This window comes from Lagopus muta, chromosome 2 (assembly GCF_023343835.1).
Source record: "Lagopus muta isolate bLagMut1 chromosome 2, bLagMut1 primary, whole genome shotgun sequence".
Taxonomy (NCBI): Eukaryota; Metazoa; Chordata; class Aves; order Galliformes; family Phasianidae; genus Lagopus; species Lagopus muta.
In genome coordinates, this window is record NC_064434.1 from 52,417,822 (window position 1) to 52,436,300 (window position 18,479).

General features: G+C 35.5%; 1 protein-coding gene across 4 annotated transcripts in view; it reads left to right on the plus strand.

The window, feature by feature from the left end:
* The window catches only part of LAMA2 (laminin subunit alpha 2), a 323,287-nt gene that overhangs the window by 249,177 nt on the left and 55,631 nt on the right, over positions 1-18,479 (plus strand). For all 4 annotated transcript variants that reach the window (XM_048937148.1, XM_048937150.1, XM_048937149.1 and 1 more), the window contains 5 exons: positions 3,329-3,539; positions 5,196-5,312; positions 6,396-6,559; positions 10,239-10,377; positions 15,822-15,924. In XM_048937148.1, coding sequence (XP_048793105.1) covers positions 3,329-3,539; positions 5,196-5,312; positions 6,396-6,559; positions 10,239-10,377; positions 15,822-15,924 — 734 coding nt within the window. The remainder of the gene's footprint in view (positions 1-3,328; positions 3,540-5,195; positions 5,313-6,395; positions 6,560-10,238; positions 10,378-15,821; positions 15,925-18,479) is intronic.

Genomic DNA, 18,479 nt, shown 5'->3' on the forward strand with positions numbered 1-18,479 from the left:
AAATTACTTGTTTACTCCACAGATACCAGTGATGTTTATAATAAAATTATAAGCAATTTTTTTTCTTATTTTTAGCTTCTACTTCACATCTGATGAAAGATTTTAGTACCAAAGATCTTGGAAAAAAAATCTGGGATCTATGTGTTTTCTTTATTTTGTTTGTTTGAATGAAGACTAATTGGTCTAATAAAAATATTATCTGCTTGTAAAGTTTTTCACATAACATGGACATTCCAAGCAGTATAGAATCAGATTTGCACTGTCTGTCTCATACTTTAAACATACTTTCAAAAAATCCTACCAGTACAATATTTCTGCTATACTTCTGATAGTTCTATTTTCTTTCCCTGAGAAAGAGTATACTGAAAATGTATTCTTCACTGCTGATTTATTGCTTTTACTTCTGATTTGCTGAGGCTTTTTTTTTTTTTTTTTTTTTTTTTTTTTTGGTCTGTTTTCTACTCCCACACAGAAATAAGACTTGAAAAAGTGGGACTGAGAAAAATGTAGCCAAACCTTAGAAAGTGCTGTTTGCAATTTTTGGCAGACTGGGGGAAACCCTCTCAAACATAACATTATTAGTCTTCAAATGCTGCAGCCAATGTGAAACTGTCATGCCAGATTGAAATCAATCCAACAGTAAGAGCAGGAAATGCAGTGCTGTTGGATTTTTTTGTTCTCTCCTTCTAGCCATTCTTCCTGAAATATGCAAAGCAAGTGTTTTCATTCCTGGTGAAGGAATGCATTTTTTAATAAAAATACGTAAAAGTATTTACTGAATTAAATAAAAGTCTAATGGCTGTTTCTTAATGATGCAGTTATTGAGATCCAAGAAATTTTTATAGTGAACTTATAGGGCAGGAAGTAAAGATCAGTGGACAGTGTTGTCTGATACTGCCTTTTGAAGAAAAATGACTTAAGACTGCTTAAGTAATGTAGTAAGATAGTATATTGAATGTTTACTTTAAGGAGAAAAAGTATGCAGAAAAAACAGTCATTTTTAAAACTGTGTGTGTATATGCATGTGTGCACACATGTGGAACAATATACTCATATTATTTACAGACGCAACTAGGAATAGTTATTTATGAATATCTAAACGTTTCTTTATCATTTTGAGGTAGTTAATCATCTTTATTCTTTGGTGATTTATCTCTTAGCAGGGACTGTGTTCTGCTTGGCTAATTTTCAGGATTTGGTCTGTTAAATAAGGAAGATAGATGAAGTAAAGGCTTCTTACTTTCAGAGATGTTAAAACTTCTCTTCCGTTTCCAGATTTTTTCCTCATTTGTTTTCCTTCAATCTTTCCAAATCACGTCTGTAATCTGATTACCTTTCTGTACTAAAATCACATATTAGTAAATATTTTCTCTGTAGAGATATCATGTTAAAAATACAACAGTTTCTGTCCTAGACCCCTAATTTTCTTATTTCTGAAATAAATATTTCAGTGTTTTCTAATACTTCAATATTATAGTATTATAAATGTTACTGAGTTTGTATTGAATGATGCTATGGGCCAGAATTCTGCTTTTTTAGTTATTGTGCTCGCATAGCTTTTTTCTTAGAGTCTGTGTTTTTTTCATCCATTAATTTTCCTGATCATTTTTAAGCTACTGCAAACTCCTGTTATATACAGTTTCCTATTAGTAGTGAATTGGATAAGTCATCCACATACTCCTTAAAAGCTGCCTCCTGCATTTCGACCTTATTTCCTGATATTTTCACTTTTGTTTTTGGAGAGTCATTGGACAACTGATCACCTTATCCAGGGCATTCACGATTTTATAAGCCTCTATGTTAGATAATTTCCTCTATACATAGAAAAATTCTAAAATATTTAGTGTCTCATATAGATACAGCTTAATTTTGAATATTTTATCAGCAGTTTCTAATATTTCTTTTGTTTCCTCATACTGATTTGAAAGATCGAGATCATGATGCATTTCAGATATTGGGCCAGACCTGTGATTATTTCTTCTAATACTTCAAATACTTAGTATACTTTGGATCTTTTCTAGGAAGATATCAAGTGAAAGTAGCACAGCTTGAATGTAAAAGAGAGTATTTCAGGAGATGTAATACAGACCAGTCACAATGAAATTCTAGTACATAAAACAAAGAAATACATGGAACAGTCATTGACTTGTACTACAAGCATCAGTACAGGTTAGGAGATGATCTGTTGGAGAGGAGCACTGCAGAGAAGGACTTCGGGGATTCTGGGATCCTTATGGACAACAGGTTGACCGTGGCCCAGCAGTGTGCCTCTGTGGCCAGGAAGTCCAATGGTATCTTGGGGTTTATTAAAAAGAGAGTGGCCAGCTGGTTGAGAGAGGTGATCCTCTCCTTCTACTCTGCCCTGGTGAGGTCACATTTATACTACTGTGTCCAGTTCTGGGCTCCCAAGTCCAAAAAAGACAAGGGGTCTTCTAGAAGGAGTCCAGCAGAGGACCACAAATATTATAAAGGGCCTGGACAATCTCCTGTATGAGGAAAGATGGAGTAACCTGGGTCTGTTCAGCCTAGGGAAAAGAAGACTGAGAGGGGATCTGATAAATGTTTATAAATATCTAATGAGAGGTGAGAGTTGGATGCATGGGGCCAGGCTCTTCTTGATGGTGTGTAGCAATTGGACAAGGAGTAATAGCCTAAAACTTTTTCATAGGAACATCCGTATTAACGTGCAGAAGAACTTCTGTATGATAAGGGTGATGGAGCCCTGGAACAGGTTGCTTGGAGAGGTTGTGGGGTCTCCTTCTATGGAGATATTCAAGACTCATCTGGATGCCTGCCTGTGTGACCTATTGTAGGGTACCTGCTTTAGTAGGGGAATTGGACTCAGTGAACTATTGAGATACCTTCCAACTTCTGTGCTTCTGTGGATCTTCGACTTGTATTTCATTAAACAGAGCAGAGAGTAAAATCCATAAGAGGTCAAAGTGGAAGTGTTAGCTTTAAAGAAGCCAGTGAGTTGTCTTGAGTTTGATTACCGGTTAGATAAGCAGTTTGTGCTGTGCTACAAGACAAGGTTATAAAAAGGATATCTGTCTGTCTCATGTGTTGTATTAATACAAATAAATGAAATGTTTCAGAAAATCTTATTTTACACCAGATATTGATAATGTCAATTTACCTCCCTTCACCCCCCCCCCCCCCCAAAAAAAATGCTCTGAAGAACAATCATCATTCCACTTCATTAAGCATGTGTTCTCTTGAAAGTTGCTGTGAGATTTAAAGTCCATTTCATTACATGATATTAAGAATATTTTGATTATTAGGTGTAAGAAATATGAATTCAGTATATTTATGTTATGGTGCATTGCAGAAATGCAGAAGATCTTTTGGACAAAGTGAAGAAATTATTTGGAGAACCCAGTGAGAAAAATGAGGATCTCAAAAATGAAGTCCGGGACAAGCTAACAAACTACCACACCAAAGTTGACGATGCTCAAGATCTTCTAAGAGATGCTATGAATAAAATTAGAGAGGCTAATCATTTATCTGCAGTCAACAAAAATAACATGACCATGGTAGAGGTGAGTGCTGACAAGCTGTATCCTTGACTAAGTAAATGTCTGATCAAAGTCTGAAACTTTGCATAAACACTTTGTAACTAAATCTTGAAGAAAAAAAAAAAAAAAAAGAAGTAAAACAAAAATATTATTCTAATATAACTAAATCTGATGTAAATATAAGCAAATGTATTCTTCAGAATCAGGAAACAATTGGCTTGTAAAAGGAGAGTTCCTTGACAGCTTTCCTACCAAAGTAATACTTACTGCTTATATATGTTGAGTGGGGGATGTTGTTGAATTTATTATACTGGGGGAGGTTGAATTCATCCAAGTATGAGTATTCATGCAAGATCAAAATAGAATTCAGTTAAAATCTTTGCTATTGTATATTTACTCCTGGGAAGTTTGCATTTTGATCTTCATCTCCAACCCCTAGGAAGAGTATGCAGATATTACATAGTAATTAATCAAACTCTATCTTCCGTAGTTAGTAGTCATTATAAATTATCTCCCTCATAGCAGAGAGGTCTGCTTTTGATTTAATTTAAATTGCACAGACTCAAAGAGCACATTGTACTGTACATTAACAAGCATTTAACTGAGATATTAAGTGCAAAATCAACTTAATGAAGATAAGTTTTTCCACTCTGTTTATATCTTGATGAGCTTTCACCTTACATGAAATGATGAGGTTAGAGTTGAAGGATCTCAGTTCTCAGTCGAGATTTGTGGGCTTGATTGAATTAAGGCAGTACAGTGCTGTATGTAAGTTGGGTGATCTCTGTTCTCTGCATTTTATTCCCAAAGGTAAAAAGAGAAAGGCTGGATAATCATCTGCTGTATATCAGTTTTTAAAATATTATCTGTATCACAGTACAAAAATGCCTAAGACATCCCTTTCAGCAATCTTGTCCAAAACAGCGGTTTTGAGAAGATTTGTTGGTTTGGGTTGTTTTTTTGTTTTGTTGTTGGGTGTTTTGGGTTTTTTTGTTGTTGTTTTTTTTGTTGTTGTTGTTTGTTTGGTTGGTTGTTTTTTTTTTACTTTTCTTTTACCCCTGCTTTGACCAACAGAGCATTATAGCGCTCTTTAGACTACAATGACATGGTCACCTATGATACCTAATGGATCTTACACAGGAAATCACCAGTTGCTTAGTCAGAAAACCACTGTTATTACACAATATGTAGTATTTCTACTATTTAGAAACTCAAAAATCCGAAGGTTCTTCTAAACCATCACCTTTTATTTTTATATTTATTATTAAGTGTAAGAACAGTGGACATAAAGATGAAAGCAACAGAATACTTTGACAAATTTTGCCTTCATGACCAGTGTAGATAATTGTCAAGATGAGAAACTTGTACATCTAGGTAAAGGTTAGGGTTTCTAATTACTGTCTGATTCATTTTACCCTAGTACTATAGTCAGTAGTGTCTATAATAGAGCAACAAAAAATGTACCACATGGGAGGGGGAGGACGCAAGGCTGGGGACAGGAAGAGAAGGAAAGACGTCTTACATTGAAAGCGCTCTGTTGCTGTTACTGTCTTTGCTCGGGAAGATTAGAGAATTCCAGAAGTCTGACCTTCATGGTGACAAAATACACTCTGTATTGGTTTCAAACACTGGCATTGCTTTCAGCACTCACATTTTGATCTGTGTGAATACATCCTATAGAAAAAGAAGCAAGCTGTAGAAGATGGCAGGCAAGGTGTTGAGAAGAGTCTGCAGGAAGGGAATGATATCCTTAATGAAGCCTACAACCTTACAAATGAAATCAACGTAGCTGTAGAGGTAGGTGTTTTATCATCTAATTAGTACAATTAGTACAGAAATAAAGTATCTAATTCAAGTAACTCCTTTTTTTTCTTTTTTATTTATCAATGTTAATATATTTGCATTTGAAGGAATCATTTTTCTATTGCTTTATGACAGAAGATCAAACCTGGTACATAGAAAAAATAAAGTTTGAGATTTAAATGATTCATCGGACTACGCAAAGAAGTAGCCCATCATTTTTCACTGTATCTTTTGAAAATATGGTATTGTGATTGTGGAACTGACTTTGTCCCTAGAATTGCAGGTGCAGCAAACCTGTTCATAGTCTCATGGTGACTCTGTGATCTAGGTGTAGATTTATCTGCACCCCAAAACTGTGTTCATATCAGAAGGAAAATTCAGAAATAATTTGTTGCCTGTGGCAACAATTTTAAGTCTAGATAGATCAGAGAGGTGAGTGGATTGCAGTCTCATTTTACACAATGTTTTTGAAAGTTTTACCTTAAAAGTTTTATCAATGGAGTTTGCAGCCTTACCAATACATAGATATGACTAGTTCTGGAAATATTTCCATCTTGGACTGTAAATTGTTATAATGAATGGAAAAAAGCTGTGTGGTAAAATGGGAAAGTAAACAATTTGAGACATCTTATTAAGACAGAAATGGCAGATCTCCAAAAGCATAATTCTTACTAAGGTATTTTAATATTCAGGAATACATTTGAGTCAATCAAATGGTCATGTAACATGAAACTTCTGTCATTGACTAGTTGTTATTGGAAGGATGGTTATGAATTGATATAGCTACGTATGCATCTATATTTAAGATATAAATCCAAATTGTAGGTAATAAATACTTAGACTTTGTAGTTTATTAATTGTAAAATAATAACTTGAGGGGCAAGTAGCTGTGGTATACTGTTTTGTTTCTCTTCTGCCCTCCAGTCTAACCATTCCTTTATTCTTTCCATGTTAGTTCCCCTCAAGTGTTAACACGTGTAAGTTATGATGTAATATCTTCCAAGGAAAATGTATAAAGAGCTACAGAACGCTTGCATTCAGATACTTAAAGGCCTTATTTATATCATTTTATGTCAGTACGTGGAAAGTGTTGCAGATAAGATACAGTCAATGTCTGATCAGCTGAAGGATAAAATAGATGATTTATCTCAAGAAATTCAAGACAGAATGCTTCCAGAAAAGGTATTACAAGCTGAGAACCATGCAGCGCAGCTGAATGAATCATCTGCAATACTGGATGGGTAAGGCAGCCATTCATTGGTGATGGTAAAATCATAAAGCAGATTTTTTAAGATCACTTAACAGAAACTGAAGGGCATTCTTTTCAGGCTTTGTTATCCTACCCTCCAGAAACAGGAGGTAAGGAAAACTTTTTATCTCTATTTGACATTCTCATTTCTATTTAGCCAAGCTAAAAAAGGAAAGGACTGTAAGAATGACATAACTCATCATGAATATAATTTTTTTGAAAGTCTGGAAGAGTAATTTTCATTCATTGGAAGAGAGTGAGGGGAATGTGTTTGTTTTGTTGGTTGTCTGCATTTAAGAAAGAAAACAATAAAAAGTGTAATTTGCAGCTCTAAAATTTACAAATATATTATGGATATTCTGTGTCCCAGACTTCTTTCCAGTATAGTTCTAGAAAAGCGCTGCATGAATAAAAAGCTTTCAGTTTTGTTTTTTAAGATCATAGAACCATCTGAGTTGGAAGGAGCTCTTAAGGGTTATCTAGTCCAACTCCCCTGCAGTGACTGGGGACAGCTACAGGTAGATCAGGTTGCTCAGAGCGCCATCTTGCTTGACCTTGAATGTCTCCAGGGACAGGAACCATCCATCACTACCATGGGCAAACTGCTCCAGTACCTCACCACACTTACTGTAATAAAAAACCTCTTCCTAGTATCTAATTTATACCTCCTTTCTTTTAGTTTGAAACTATTTCCCGTTATCCTATCACAATAGATCCCACTTTTCTTATAGCTTCACTTTCTTATAGCTCCACTTTAGATATTGAAAGGCTGCTGTTAGTTCTCCACAGAGCCTTCCCTTTTCCAGGCTGCACAGCCACAACTTTCTCAGCATGTCCTCACAGGGGAAGTGTTCCATCCCTTGGATCATTTTTATGGCCTTCCTCTGGATATGCTCTAGCAGGTCAACATCTGTCCTGTACTAATGACTCCACATCTGGACACAGTACTCCAGGTGAGGCCTCACCTATGTGGAGCAGAGGGGCAGGATCACCTCCCTCAACCTGCTGGCCACACTTCTTTTGATGCAGCCCAGGATAAGGTTGGCTTTCTGGACTATGAGGGAACATTGCTGGCTCATGTCCAATTTGCCTTCATCTAGTACCTCCAATCCTTTTCAGTAGGGCTGTGCTCTATCCTTATATCCCACAGTCCTCCAGATCAATAACATGGTCTTATTTTCTTTTGTTTTTTTGTTGTTTACATCTTTTAAAGTCTTCAATATCACAAAGAGTTGTGAACGGTCACATTTTTTCTTGTCAGGCTCTGCACTTTTGAGGAAGAGGCACAATTATCTTTGATAAAGATTCAAAGTTTTGTAAAATTTTTGGCTTCATATACCATGCAGTCACATCACTCTAAGTAGTCTAATTTATGTTTTAAGAAGTACATAAAATAATGATAGCTGAGTAAAAAGGATTTAAGGGGTACCATTTCTAGAAGAAAATGGCTTTTGTAAATGGTATATGAACTGTGCGATAATGACAAATGTCAGTGCTATATGTCTGGACCTAAAGTAGATGACTAGTGCCATATCCCACTACCGTGGCTGTAAATATCCAAATACATGGAAAGCTGGCAGGGAGGAACTAAGTAAAGAAGTAGTGAAAGCATAAAGAAAAGTGTTTTTGCCTTCTTAATAAGACGTTGACAAGATAAGTTTTGAGATAAAGGTTTTTGACTGCTTAAGTAGACTTTTTGTGTTTGTATACATGTGCTTCTTTCTTAATATAAGCCTTAGGGAGCTTAGGGTAATGTTTAAAGCACTTTAATACCCTTTGGGGGGGAGTTAGCGCAGCCCTTTATTCTTTACTATGGTGTAGCAGTACTATGTATACTTCCATACGATCCAGACATCCCCTTCAGTTTCTTAGCGTACATAGTAAAAATGGAGAATCAAAGACATTTAAAATTAGCTTTAAAAGCAAATTATTGAAACTTTAAATTTCTAGTGTGGTCAGATTCATAGTCTCAAAAGAGAAAGAAATACCAACGTCTTTTGTCATCTTACATCAGGATAAAGTTGTTTAGTTCATGAACTGTAAAGCCATACTTTACAGGAATCTTCAGTGTCTATCTATCTAAGGAATTCAAAAAATGCATCTATCCTCAAAACTGGCGTTTGGGCATCTTTCAGATAATACTAAATTTGCTGAAAAATGACACTTCATCTTATAAGAGAAATTGAGAAAGAGATCTTTCTCTCAAATCACCCCCTAAGGCTTCAAATAGCTTATTGATTGATGGTGAAGATGTTCTGGTGGGAGTTAGAACATGGAACAGATCATGAATTTAGCCTAGAAAAAATATTGTTATTTTTCCTGTATACAGAGAAGTATTAGTATAGGCTTCTCCCTTCTGCCTAATAGCCCACTGATGAAAAAATGCCATTGGTTTGTGGAAAATTCATTTTAGTTCCTTCCTAACCTGAAGGCTTATGAAACGCATTTCTAAGCAGTACTTTAGCTACTACCTAGATAGCTATTGTAGGTTGCCCCTTTATCTCAGTCAGTATCACAAAAAAACTTACTGCAACCTATTAAGTTTCATCTTTAGTTGAAGAGGGAGAAGGTTCTTCTAGGAATGATGCTGATGCAGCTCAATCACGTGGCAGTCTGAAGGGAATCTATTTCCCCCCTGTTCACTATATGCAAAGTCCAGGGAAAATACCCTCCATCCCCTTTGTTCTTCCTGTTGCATTTTGTAGAAATAATTAAATACTCACTGAGGCAAGGATTGGAGCCCAACTACTTCAGTTCTCCAGAGAGTATACAAATTATCAGGTTAGAGAATGAATTTCCCTCTCTTCTGCACTTTCTTTCTCAGTGACTAAGTATTTTCTATGTGCTGGAACACATCCAGGTGAAGTAATCCCTGTCTCTATTACATTATTGTGCACCTCAATACCCAAAGCATTTCCTTGAGAAACAAAATTCTTGTCTATCTCAAGTAGGAATTTGGACCCACATAGTGTTTCTTCAGGGAACATATCATAGGTAGCAGGCTGTAGTGTATTCTGAGAGAGACATCTTCAAATATATTGTGCATGCAGTACTTTTTGTAGATAATGTTTGAATATGCCACACAGAAGGAGTGAAAGAAAAGTGATTTCTCTGTCTTAGCGTCTAGAAGTGAGTTAGCTGAGCTCATGAGCATTCCATTCAATATGGATTATTATTGGTTATATTCTTTATATTGATAAGCAGAATTAACTTTTAAGATTTGGTTTAGTGCAATCTCTCTGTTTGTAAGCTAGACCAAGAAATAAGTGTTCATACAGTGTGCTTTATAACATGCTCATAGTGATCTCCCAGCACAGATTTCAGTGAGTTGCTTGGTTCAACACACAACCTATAAGCCAATGTTACGCATATAAGTACGTGTTATTTGTATTATAATTATAAGCACTGCACTGCTTGATCTATTATTTTTTATCTCATAGCACCTCCTTGTTAGTAAACATTTAATGTCTTTCTGCACAGATAAAATTTGAATTCATTGAAACACATGATGTCATAACTGCTGAGATTTCCAGTGTAGCATTTCTCTCTAACACAATGTCTTAGAATATCTTTAACAATAAAGGCTGTTGAGCTTATAAAAGTAGGATACTATATTCTGTTGAGCTCTGATAGTAGATTTAATTGTATGTTTAATTTTTCTATCCCAACAGAATCCTTGCTGAAGCCAAAAATCTTTCTTTCAATGCCACACTTGCTTTCAATGCTTATACCAATATCAAGGATTACATAGATGAAGCTGAAAAAGTTGCCAAGGAAGCCAAGGCTCTTGCAAATGAAGCTATGCAAGCGGTAAGAAAAATAAGTAATTTGGGAAAGAGACTTAGATTTTTGGTGGAACTGTCCTGAACATTTTCCCAGTTATGTATTTTATTATCTTTGAGAGACCTCTGCCACTGCAGATTCTTGTATTGACAACAGAACAAATTGCCAGAGCTACATATACCTTAACTACATCTCAATTTGTCCATAAATTCTGTACTTTATTCTTTTTTTCCTTCTTGTTATTCTTCATCAGCCTTTTACCTTTCAGTCTCTGCCTAAGGATCAAGCCAACTATGAGATGGCTTTGAATGAACAGTGTTAGGTCATGTGATACTTGATAAGGCCAGTTTATATTTGTCAACAGTTTATGGGCCAATTTGGCCTGGTGCCTTGACTAATGGGGCAGCGGACCCATGGACCCATGCCCAGGGGAAAGGGAAAAAGGGAAATGGATAAGGAGATTGGAGATGGGCCTAGAAGTAAAACAGTGGCAATGTTGTGAGGAGGAGAGTTGGCAGACTTTGTATTTGATACAGAAACTTGCAGATGAACAGAAACAAATTGCAGTAACAGCATTTGCACATGCGTAAAAGTATCTTGCAGAGAACTGCTTCAGTCAAATGGACTGAAGAATATTAAAAGCACTAATATGCTGGAAAGCTTCATGTTTAGGAGAGGGATAAAGGAAAGTAGTTGTTGCAAATACACAAATATTTTTAGATAGTTTTGGTTGTCAAATTCTATTTCAAATAACATTAATTACTATATTTCTCTCTTGAAAAAGTGTCACCTCACACATTAGCATGTACAAGTTCTCTGAAAACAGTTATTTGTTTTGCTGGAACTGCTAATTATGCTGCAGAAGTAAATAAGAACCTCTGGATTTTTTCTTTTTTTTTTTTAATGCATTAGACTTTAATGCAGATAGCTATCATTTGTTCCTTTTGTGACTCACAGTGAGTAAGGCAAGAAGCTGTTTTATTGACTGGGGAAAAAGGCACGTACAGCAGTCAAGAAACAAAGCAAGCAATTACAGTGTGACTTCAAAAGTGTTTAGATGGTGAACTGGCTGATTATACCATGGAGAGGAAGCGGATAGTTTGAAAGGGATGGTGGTAAAGAGATGGGCAGTATGATGCAAGTGAGTAGTAATAAAAGGCATTCAGATATTCAGGAAGTTCAGGAGGGATTCTAAGCATCTCCTCTCTATGAAGAAGCCTGTTCTTATTATGTGCAGTATGTGTGCAACACGAGTTGATTAAGAGGAAAATGGAGAGAGCTACAGCCCTTTAAATGTAAACGCAGTGGTAATCAGTGGCTTACCATGATGCTCTTTGGGCCCTGATGTAGGAGGCAGAGATAATCACCCCTCATTGTGAAAATGGAGCCATGTTCTCTTTATTATGAAATCTATTGTGGATGCCTATCTTCTGTAAAGGGCTCTGATCTCCAGAAGCTAGCAGATACATCACCAAGATCAACCTTTCATAGTAAATTACAGTGTTGGGTAGGTGTGGGGAAGATTTCCCAATAGCAGCAAACTGATGCATAAACTAGCAGTGGTAAATACTGAGCTGAGTTTTAGAGTGTACCCTGCAAGTCAATGGAATGATTAATCTATGCAAACTTCAGTGATATCTCTGAATTTGGAGTTATTTTTGTTTTTAATAGGGACGATTAGTTTGATTTTAAATTAATGTTGCTAATGTTGCTGAAAGCACAAACAAAACAATGCTTCAAATCCATCATGATTACAGGAAGCCTGATAAATGACTGGGGAAAAAAATGTATTAAAAATATGACAGAAAAATTCTTCCTAAGCTTTTCATGATGGATTTGCTCTTCCCTTTAAAAGAAAAAGAAATTTATCACAGATGAGAAATCCCAAGCATTTGGGGCTGCTTCAACATCGTGTGACATAGTCAAGAGAGTAACTGACTGAGGGGTAGAGTCATGTTAACTTATCCTGCTTGTGTATTATGGATCAGAATCATAATTTTAAAATACATCTTGAAAAATTATTTTTATTTCATAGGCTTTTTAGAATAGTGACTGGTACCACAGGTGACATGTTAGGTTATAATGTTCTACTTCCTTCTTTCTTCTGAATCCCTTTGAAGTGGGACCCTAGCAGTTGTGTTGGGTCCCTAGACTTCCTTGCATGCTAACAGCATAAAGCTGCCTAGCAGTTCTCCTCAAGACATGAGGATGTCCTGAGAAGCAATCCATTCATAATGTTTTGGTACTTTAAAATTCTCAGCTGTACCCAGGACTGGTGAAAATTAATTGACCTTAACTCTCACAGAGGTGAAAACTTCTCAGGATGTAAATGTATGTGAAAAAGAAATTATTTTAAAAGTAAGGCGGAACTGTATTTAACAGATAGAAATTAGGGCTTTGGTCTGTAAAACAGCTTATAAGTCTGTAGATGAATTCATATACATGAAACTCTTGGAGCAGTTTTGAGGATTATGTAGATACTTGAAGCTACACCTACACTTCTGTCAGTGACCAATATAATACCTACTTCATGCTTACATCCTCTTATGAAATCTCAGGAAAGAAAGAAAATACCTTTGTACCAAGGCTTTATCAGTTTTCTGTCTGTATTCAGACAATGCCCAGCATCTACTGATGGGGGAATCTTCACGGAATGCTGTGACCATGGCTAAACAAACTTGCAGCCTGTAATCTTCTCCCTGATAACACGCAAGTCAATGATTCACACTGTCATCCCTGGGAGATTTGGAGGGATCTGCTCTATCCCAAAAGAGTGCTGTGGGTTGAAATCTTTCTTCTGCTCCTGCAGAAGGTAAACGATTTGACAAGAACAGAGTTAAAGATTCACTGAAATGCCAGAAAGTCCAAGAGGATGTTTCTTCCTAAATTTCTTCCTTCTTTGCTAATTATCAAATCATGGAGCTTTTTTGTAATTTGATAGATGTTTTTTCTTTTGCTGTACACCTTGTTAAAATTATTGGAAAGGACAGAACAGTCCATGAGCGATCATATATGGTTTCTGTGGCAGCGTTTTGTATTAAACTTAATATAATAGCACTTATGCCTCTAAATCAAGATTAAGATTGCATACCTCTAAATCAAGATTAAGATTGCATTGTTTGGATACATAATGAGATCTCACTCCAATCACAAGATGCTACAAGCAGTCAAGGTGCACAAAGTTTGTACGGAGAGGATGGGGGTTGTAGATGGAGGAAGATAGTGAGGAAGTTACTCATATTATGTACATTCTGGTACAGAGTTAGATTAGATACAGTTCAGATTCCTGGGACACAGTGATTTTCCAGTTTGTCTTGAATCACAATCATTTATTACTTTTTTTTGTTGTTGTTCACTTTTACGTCAAGTATACGCATTTAGAAAACAAGATCATTTATCTGTTAGTCTTATTAAATCATAAAGAGATTCAACCTGACCCTGACTTGCTGCAAGCTGGGCATAAGTTTACCTCATACAGCCAGAAAATGTTTACTTTTTTCATTATTATCTTCATCATAATTTTACATCTCTTGACTCAAAAAAATTAAAAAAAAAAAAAAAGGTAGGAAAAAAATATGTTTTGCATCAAATTTCTTGAATAATCATTCCCTTCAGAATTATTTGAAAATAGTTATAAAAGAAAGCTTTTAATCAGTGTGAGTATATTTGCCTCTGAAGGGAGTTTTTAGTATTAACTTTCTGCTGAAATCTCTTTCTAACTGATTGCCAGCCTGGACTCAGTTATTGTCTCTGATTTGATGAACTTGCTTTTGCATTGCAAATTTGGCCTTCCACCTTCTTTCTATTGAATTGAAACTTCTTAAACAGCCAGTCAACCATACCTGGAGTTTTAATAATAACAGCAACAATTGTTTTGAAATCCATTCTGATGTGGGCCCAAGTTCTGATTCTAACAGGAAAATAACAGTAGTATTATCTGCTTTGACAGGTGCATCTGCCACAAAATCTGGCCAGGTATTCTTTCTTCAAGAGCAATCTTTTAGTTAACTGGTTGGTCTTTTGAGAATTTTGCTCTATTAAATAGTGATATTTTGCTCTTCGTGTCTATCATGGTTTCCATGGAAACAAATAGGAAGCATTACTTTTGGAGTGACCTAGGTATTATCAGTGCTACTTATATTAGGTATTAAAGATAAAATTTATAAACAACTAGTTTTGTCAATCTTTCAAATATAAAGCCTTTGTTGATATGGGGAAGAGTTGGCATACACAGCCTAATAGTTCAAGTGAGCTTGGCAATCATAAGGTCCAGGTTTAATAAAATCACTCATCACATGATGAAACTTGAGCATAAGTTTACATCCTTCATGACTACAAGCAATCTTTGGTAGCTGCGTCCCAGTAACATAAGCTACTTGTGCCCTGAAATATCACTTAAAAAAAAAATCTGAATTTTGAGATTATCCAGAGCAGTCTTTCAGATTTTTTTAAAGAAACAGGCAGTGATTCCAATATATGTTACTTAATATATCATGAAAAACAACAATTCAGCAGTTAGAAAAATATCATCTCTTGCTCATTATCTAAATAATGAATAGTATTAATAACTGTGTCATTTAATTGACACACAGTTCATTTTTGAGTATATATATCTGCCCCTGAAAATGAAGAATAGCTGCTGCTTAATTGCGTACTTGTAACAAGGCTGACCCGTGACTAACATAGAATGTTATCTGCCTGTCAAGAGTATTCTCAAAAAAATGTATTCAGTATAATATGTGACTTGAGTTCATTCTTACAAACTGAGCAGTAACTGGTTCAGCACCTAAAGCATTTCCTACCAACTGAAAATACTAATCTAATTTAGAAAAATAACACTACCAAATCTCTGCACTGAAGAGAGATTTCAAAGGAAAGATTTTTTTTTTAATGACATGATAGATAGTAGGATGGTTATTCAGTAATAAAACTTTTTCAGATTAACTACAGCTTGCCCGTCTTTTTAAATACTATTTGCTTCATTGCATCTTCACTTTACTGACCTAGCAATTACAATTCTTGACTTTATCTCTAAAGACATCTGTTTTCCGCATTAGAATTTAGATCATCAGGTCCAGCCTGCCTTCTGAAAGTATTGTAGCTGCTCCTAGAGAGAAACATTGTAGCTGGAGGAAGAAAGCCATGTTGAAAGATTTTTGCTTGTTTGTTTTAGAAAATGTTCTGCTTCTATAGTCAAATCTGTTTCTGTAATGATGTAAACATTTTCTCTTCTTATTAAAGTCATAGCTGGTATTTCAAAGGAGAACTGGCTTCCCGTAAAAACAAAGGAAATAAATTAGAGAAAAACCATTTTTTAGTCCTGTGAAAACCAATGTAACACCAGTGAGATATGGTTAAGAGCATATTTATGTTCATTTAAAATTTAGATGATTGTTCTCTTAGATCATTTTCATGTATCTTTAATGACTTCAGGCTTTCCTGTATGTATGACACTGTTTGTTTCTCTGCAGACATCTGGTCCTCAAGGATCATTGAAGGATGATGCCAAGAGCTCTCTTCAGAAAAGCTTCAGGGTCTTTAATGATGCCATGGTGCTAGAAAATGATGTTAAAGGTATGTTCAATATGTGGGATCCAGGTTCATTAAATGCAAGAAAAATACTGTGAGGCTGCTTTGTTACCGTTATAAATAAGCCAAGTCAATAGAAAAAAAGTATATTTCATTTTCTATTTTAAAAATTGAACAAAGTATCAACTGAAAAGATTCTATTCCACTTCCATAATGCCTGGAACAAGCATCCCAGGCAGTTAGGGAGACGTTTCCATTTCTGGGATAAGAAGGCTGAGATGGAGTCTTAGTCATCTCCTGAAGACTACAGTAAGGGTGAGAGTAAGCGGAAATGAGAGAGGAAGGGAGAAAAACAGGTACTGATTTAGTAAATGCTCTATCAGAAAAATAGCACAAAACCCAGCCCAACACTACATATTTGTTCTTGTTAATACAAAAGAAGGATTTGCAATGCCAATTGGAGAGAATTCATCTCTTTAGGATGCTTGTGAGATTGTGCCAGAAGAAGGAAGTATAGGGAGGCAATATGAAGTCGGATATGCTAGTGGGAGGTGCAAAGACCAATTAGATGAGTCTTTCATACAGCTATTTTTGAAAGTCATACATCCAAATATGGACTAATTTTCCTATTAGTTTAGATAGAATATGTTCAAGTTGGTAACTGAGGACTTTATTCCAAATCAGTGTTCTGTAATCTCCTCCCTTTTTTACTGTTATTTTAGTATATATTTTGAAAATATTGTTTCCAGTCAATTTAATGTTACAAAAGTCTTCTCATGCTGTGTACACTATGCTTTATTCTGATTCAGTTGGCTGGCGCTGTTGTGCTATTACAGGGTTAATATGGAATGAATTACAGACTAAGTTATAGTACTTACTCATTTAGGTAAGAAAACAGATCTAGGGCATGAAAGAAATTTTAAAAAGGATGGGAGGAAAACAACTACAATATGAAACTTCTTGCTTATCACACGATTTGAAAATTAAGCTAAAATTAAGTTTGTTTACTTCATGCATCAGAACTAGAAAAAAAAGCCACAAATAGTAAACATTGGAGGTTGAGATTTAGCTGTCTGTCACAGAGATGATACCTGAAGCTTCTTTGTGATACTACATAGGTAAAAATAATTTTTATTAGTAACAAGACAGATTTTTATAATGGAGCCTAATTTTTGAGGTTTTAGCATGTACAATTTTCACTGGCCTTCTGGAATATGCATTACAAAAACCACACAACATAAAGAATTAAATCCATCTAACACAAAGTCATAATTTGGCTAATATTTCACTTTCATTTATTTCTGGCAGCTCTGGGATGTCAGCTAGTTAACAAGTAAACATAATGTTTAGTAAGGTCATAAGATAAAATTATTAATCATGTCAATTACGCTTCTATATCATATACAGTTTTAAAGTTAAAAACATTATTTTCTTTTAGTAGCTCTAAGGATAAAATAACTGTCTACACTTACAAGTAAATCTCATATCTATACTTAGATTACTCTTTATTGTGACATTGCTGCCAGATTCAGTACTAATTTAAGGCCAACGTGTTTCATTAAGTATTTCTCAGAAAATCATAAAACTATTACGGGAGGCCAACAGACTATCTACGTAACATGGCTGAAGTGGGAAGTATAGGGATATTGCTAATGCCCATTGCTGGAAAGTAAGCTGCTTCAACTTGCCATAGCTGGTGTATTGGACACACTAAAAAGGTATTGCTGCCTCTCTGCACCACAGTGTAGTCTGTAGCTTTGTGTGCTCCACAGATGGTTACATCAAAGTAATTGTGCTCTTTCAATTCTGTTCTCAAGGACAAAATCAAAATGTCTGTACTTGGATATACATCAGTGCTGTGTGCTCACAGGTCTGTCCAATTTAACCCTGAAGAAAAGATGTGACCTCAGTAAGACAATACTTTAGAGATTTTGGAAAAAAATGAAGTTATTCTCCCATTTTACTCCAGTGAGAATTTCAATTGATATCTGTTTCAGATTTCTGAAGTGATCTAAGCATTCTAAAGATTCATAAAGCAATCCCAGTGTAACTAGGGGGCAGTGCTTATCATGCAAGCATTTGATCTTCTTCTGGGCTCTTGCTCCATGCTGAAGATATTTTAATGAGATGCAGTTTTCCTGATGTTTTCTTTATACGCTTTAGATTTAATATGCTCCGTATGCACAAACATTCTGAACTTTCAGAGTATGCCTTTTTGCAACCAATAAAATGTGACAACACTCCATATCTTGATCCACATAGACATACATAAGGATAAAATGAAAAAACTGCTTGTTTTTCCCACCCTGTTTTTTCTTCAGAGTGATGAAGTTAGTAGTATTATGAACATAATCTCACTGTATGTCTTGATGTGTTCAGGATAAAAGTGAGATTTGAGTGTAAAACTAACAGGAAGTGATTTATTTTCCTGTACTTCTTACAAAGCCGCCCTGTTCAAGGTCTCTACTGAAAGTGAAGAATGGGTGATGGGCACTCTGTAATGATCTGGCAGACAGAAATGATCATTAGTTTAAAATTTCTTTGCCTGAGCTACAGGTAGTACATTAGTTAAAGTAATGAAAATCTCAAGTAATGTACAC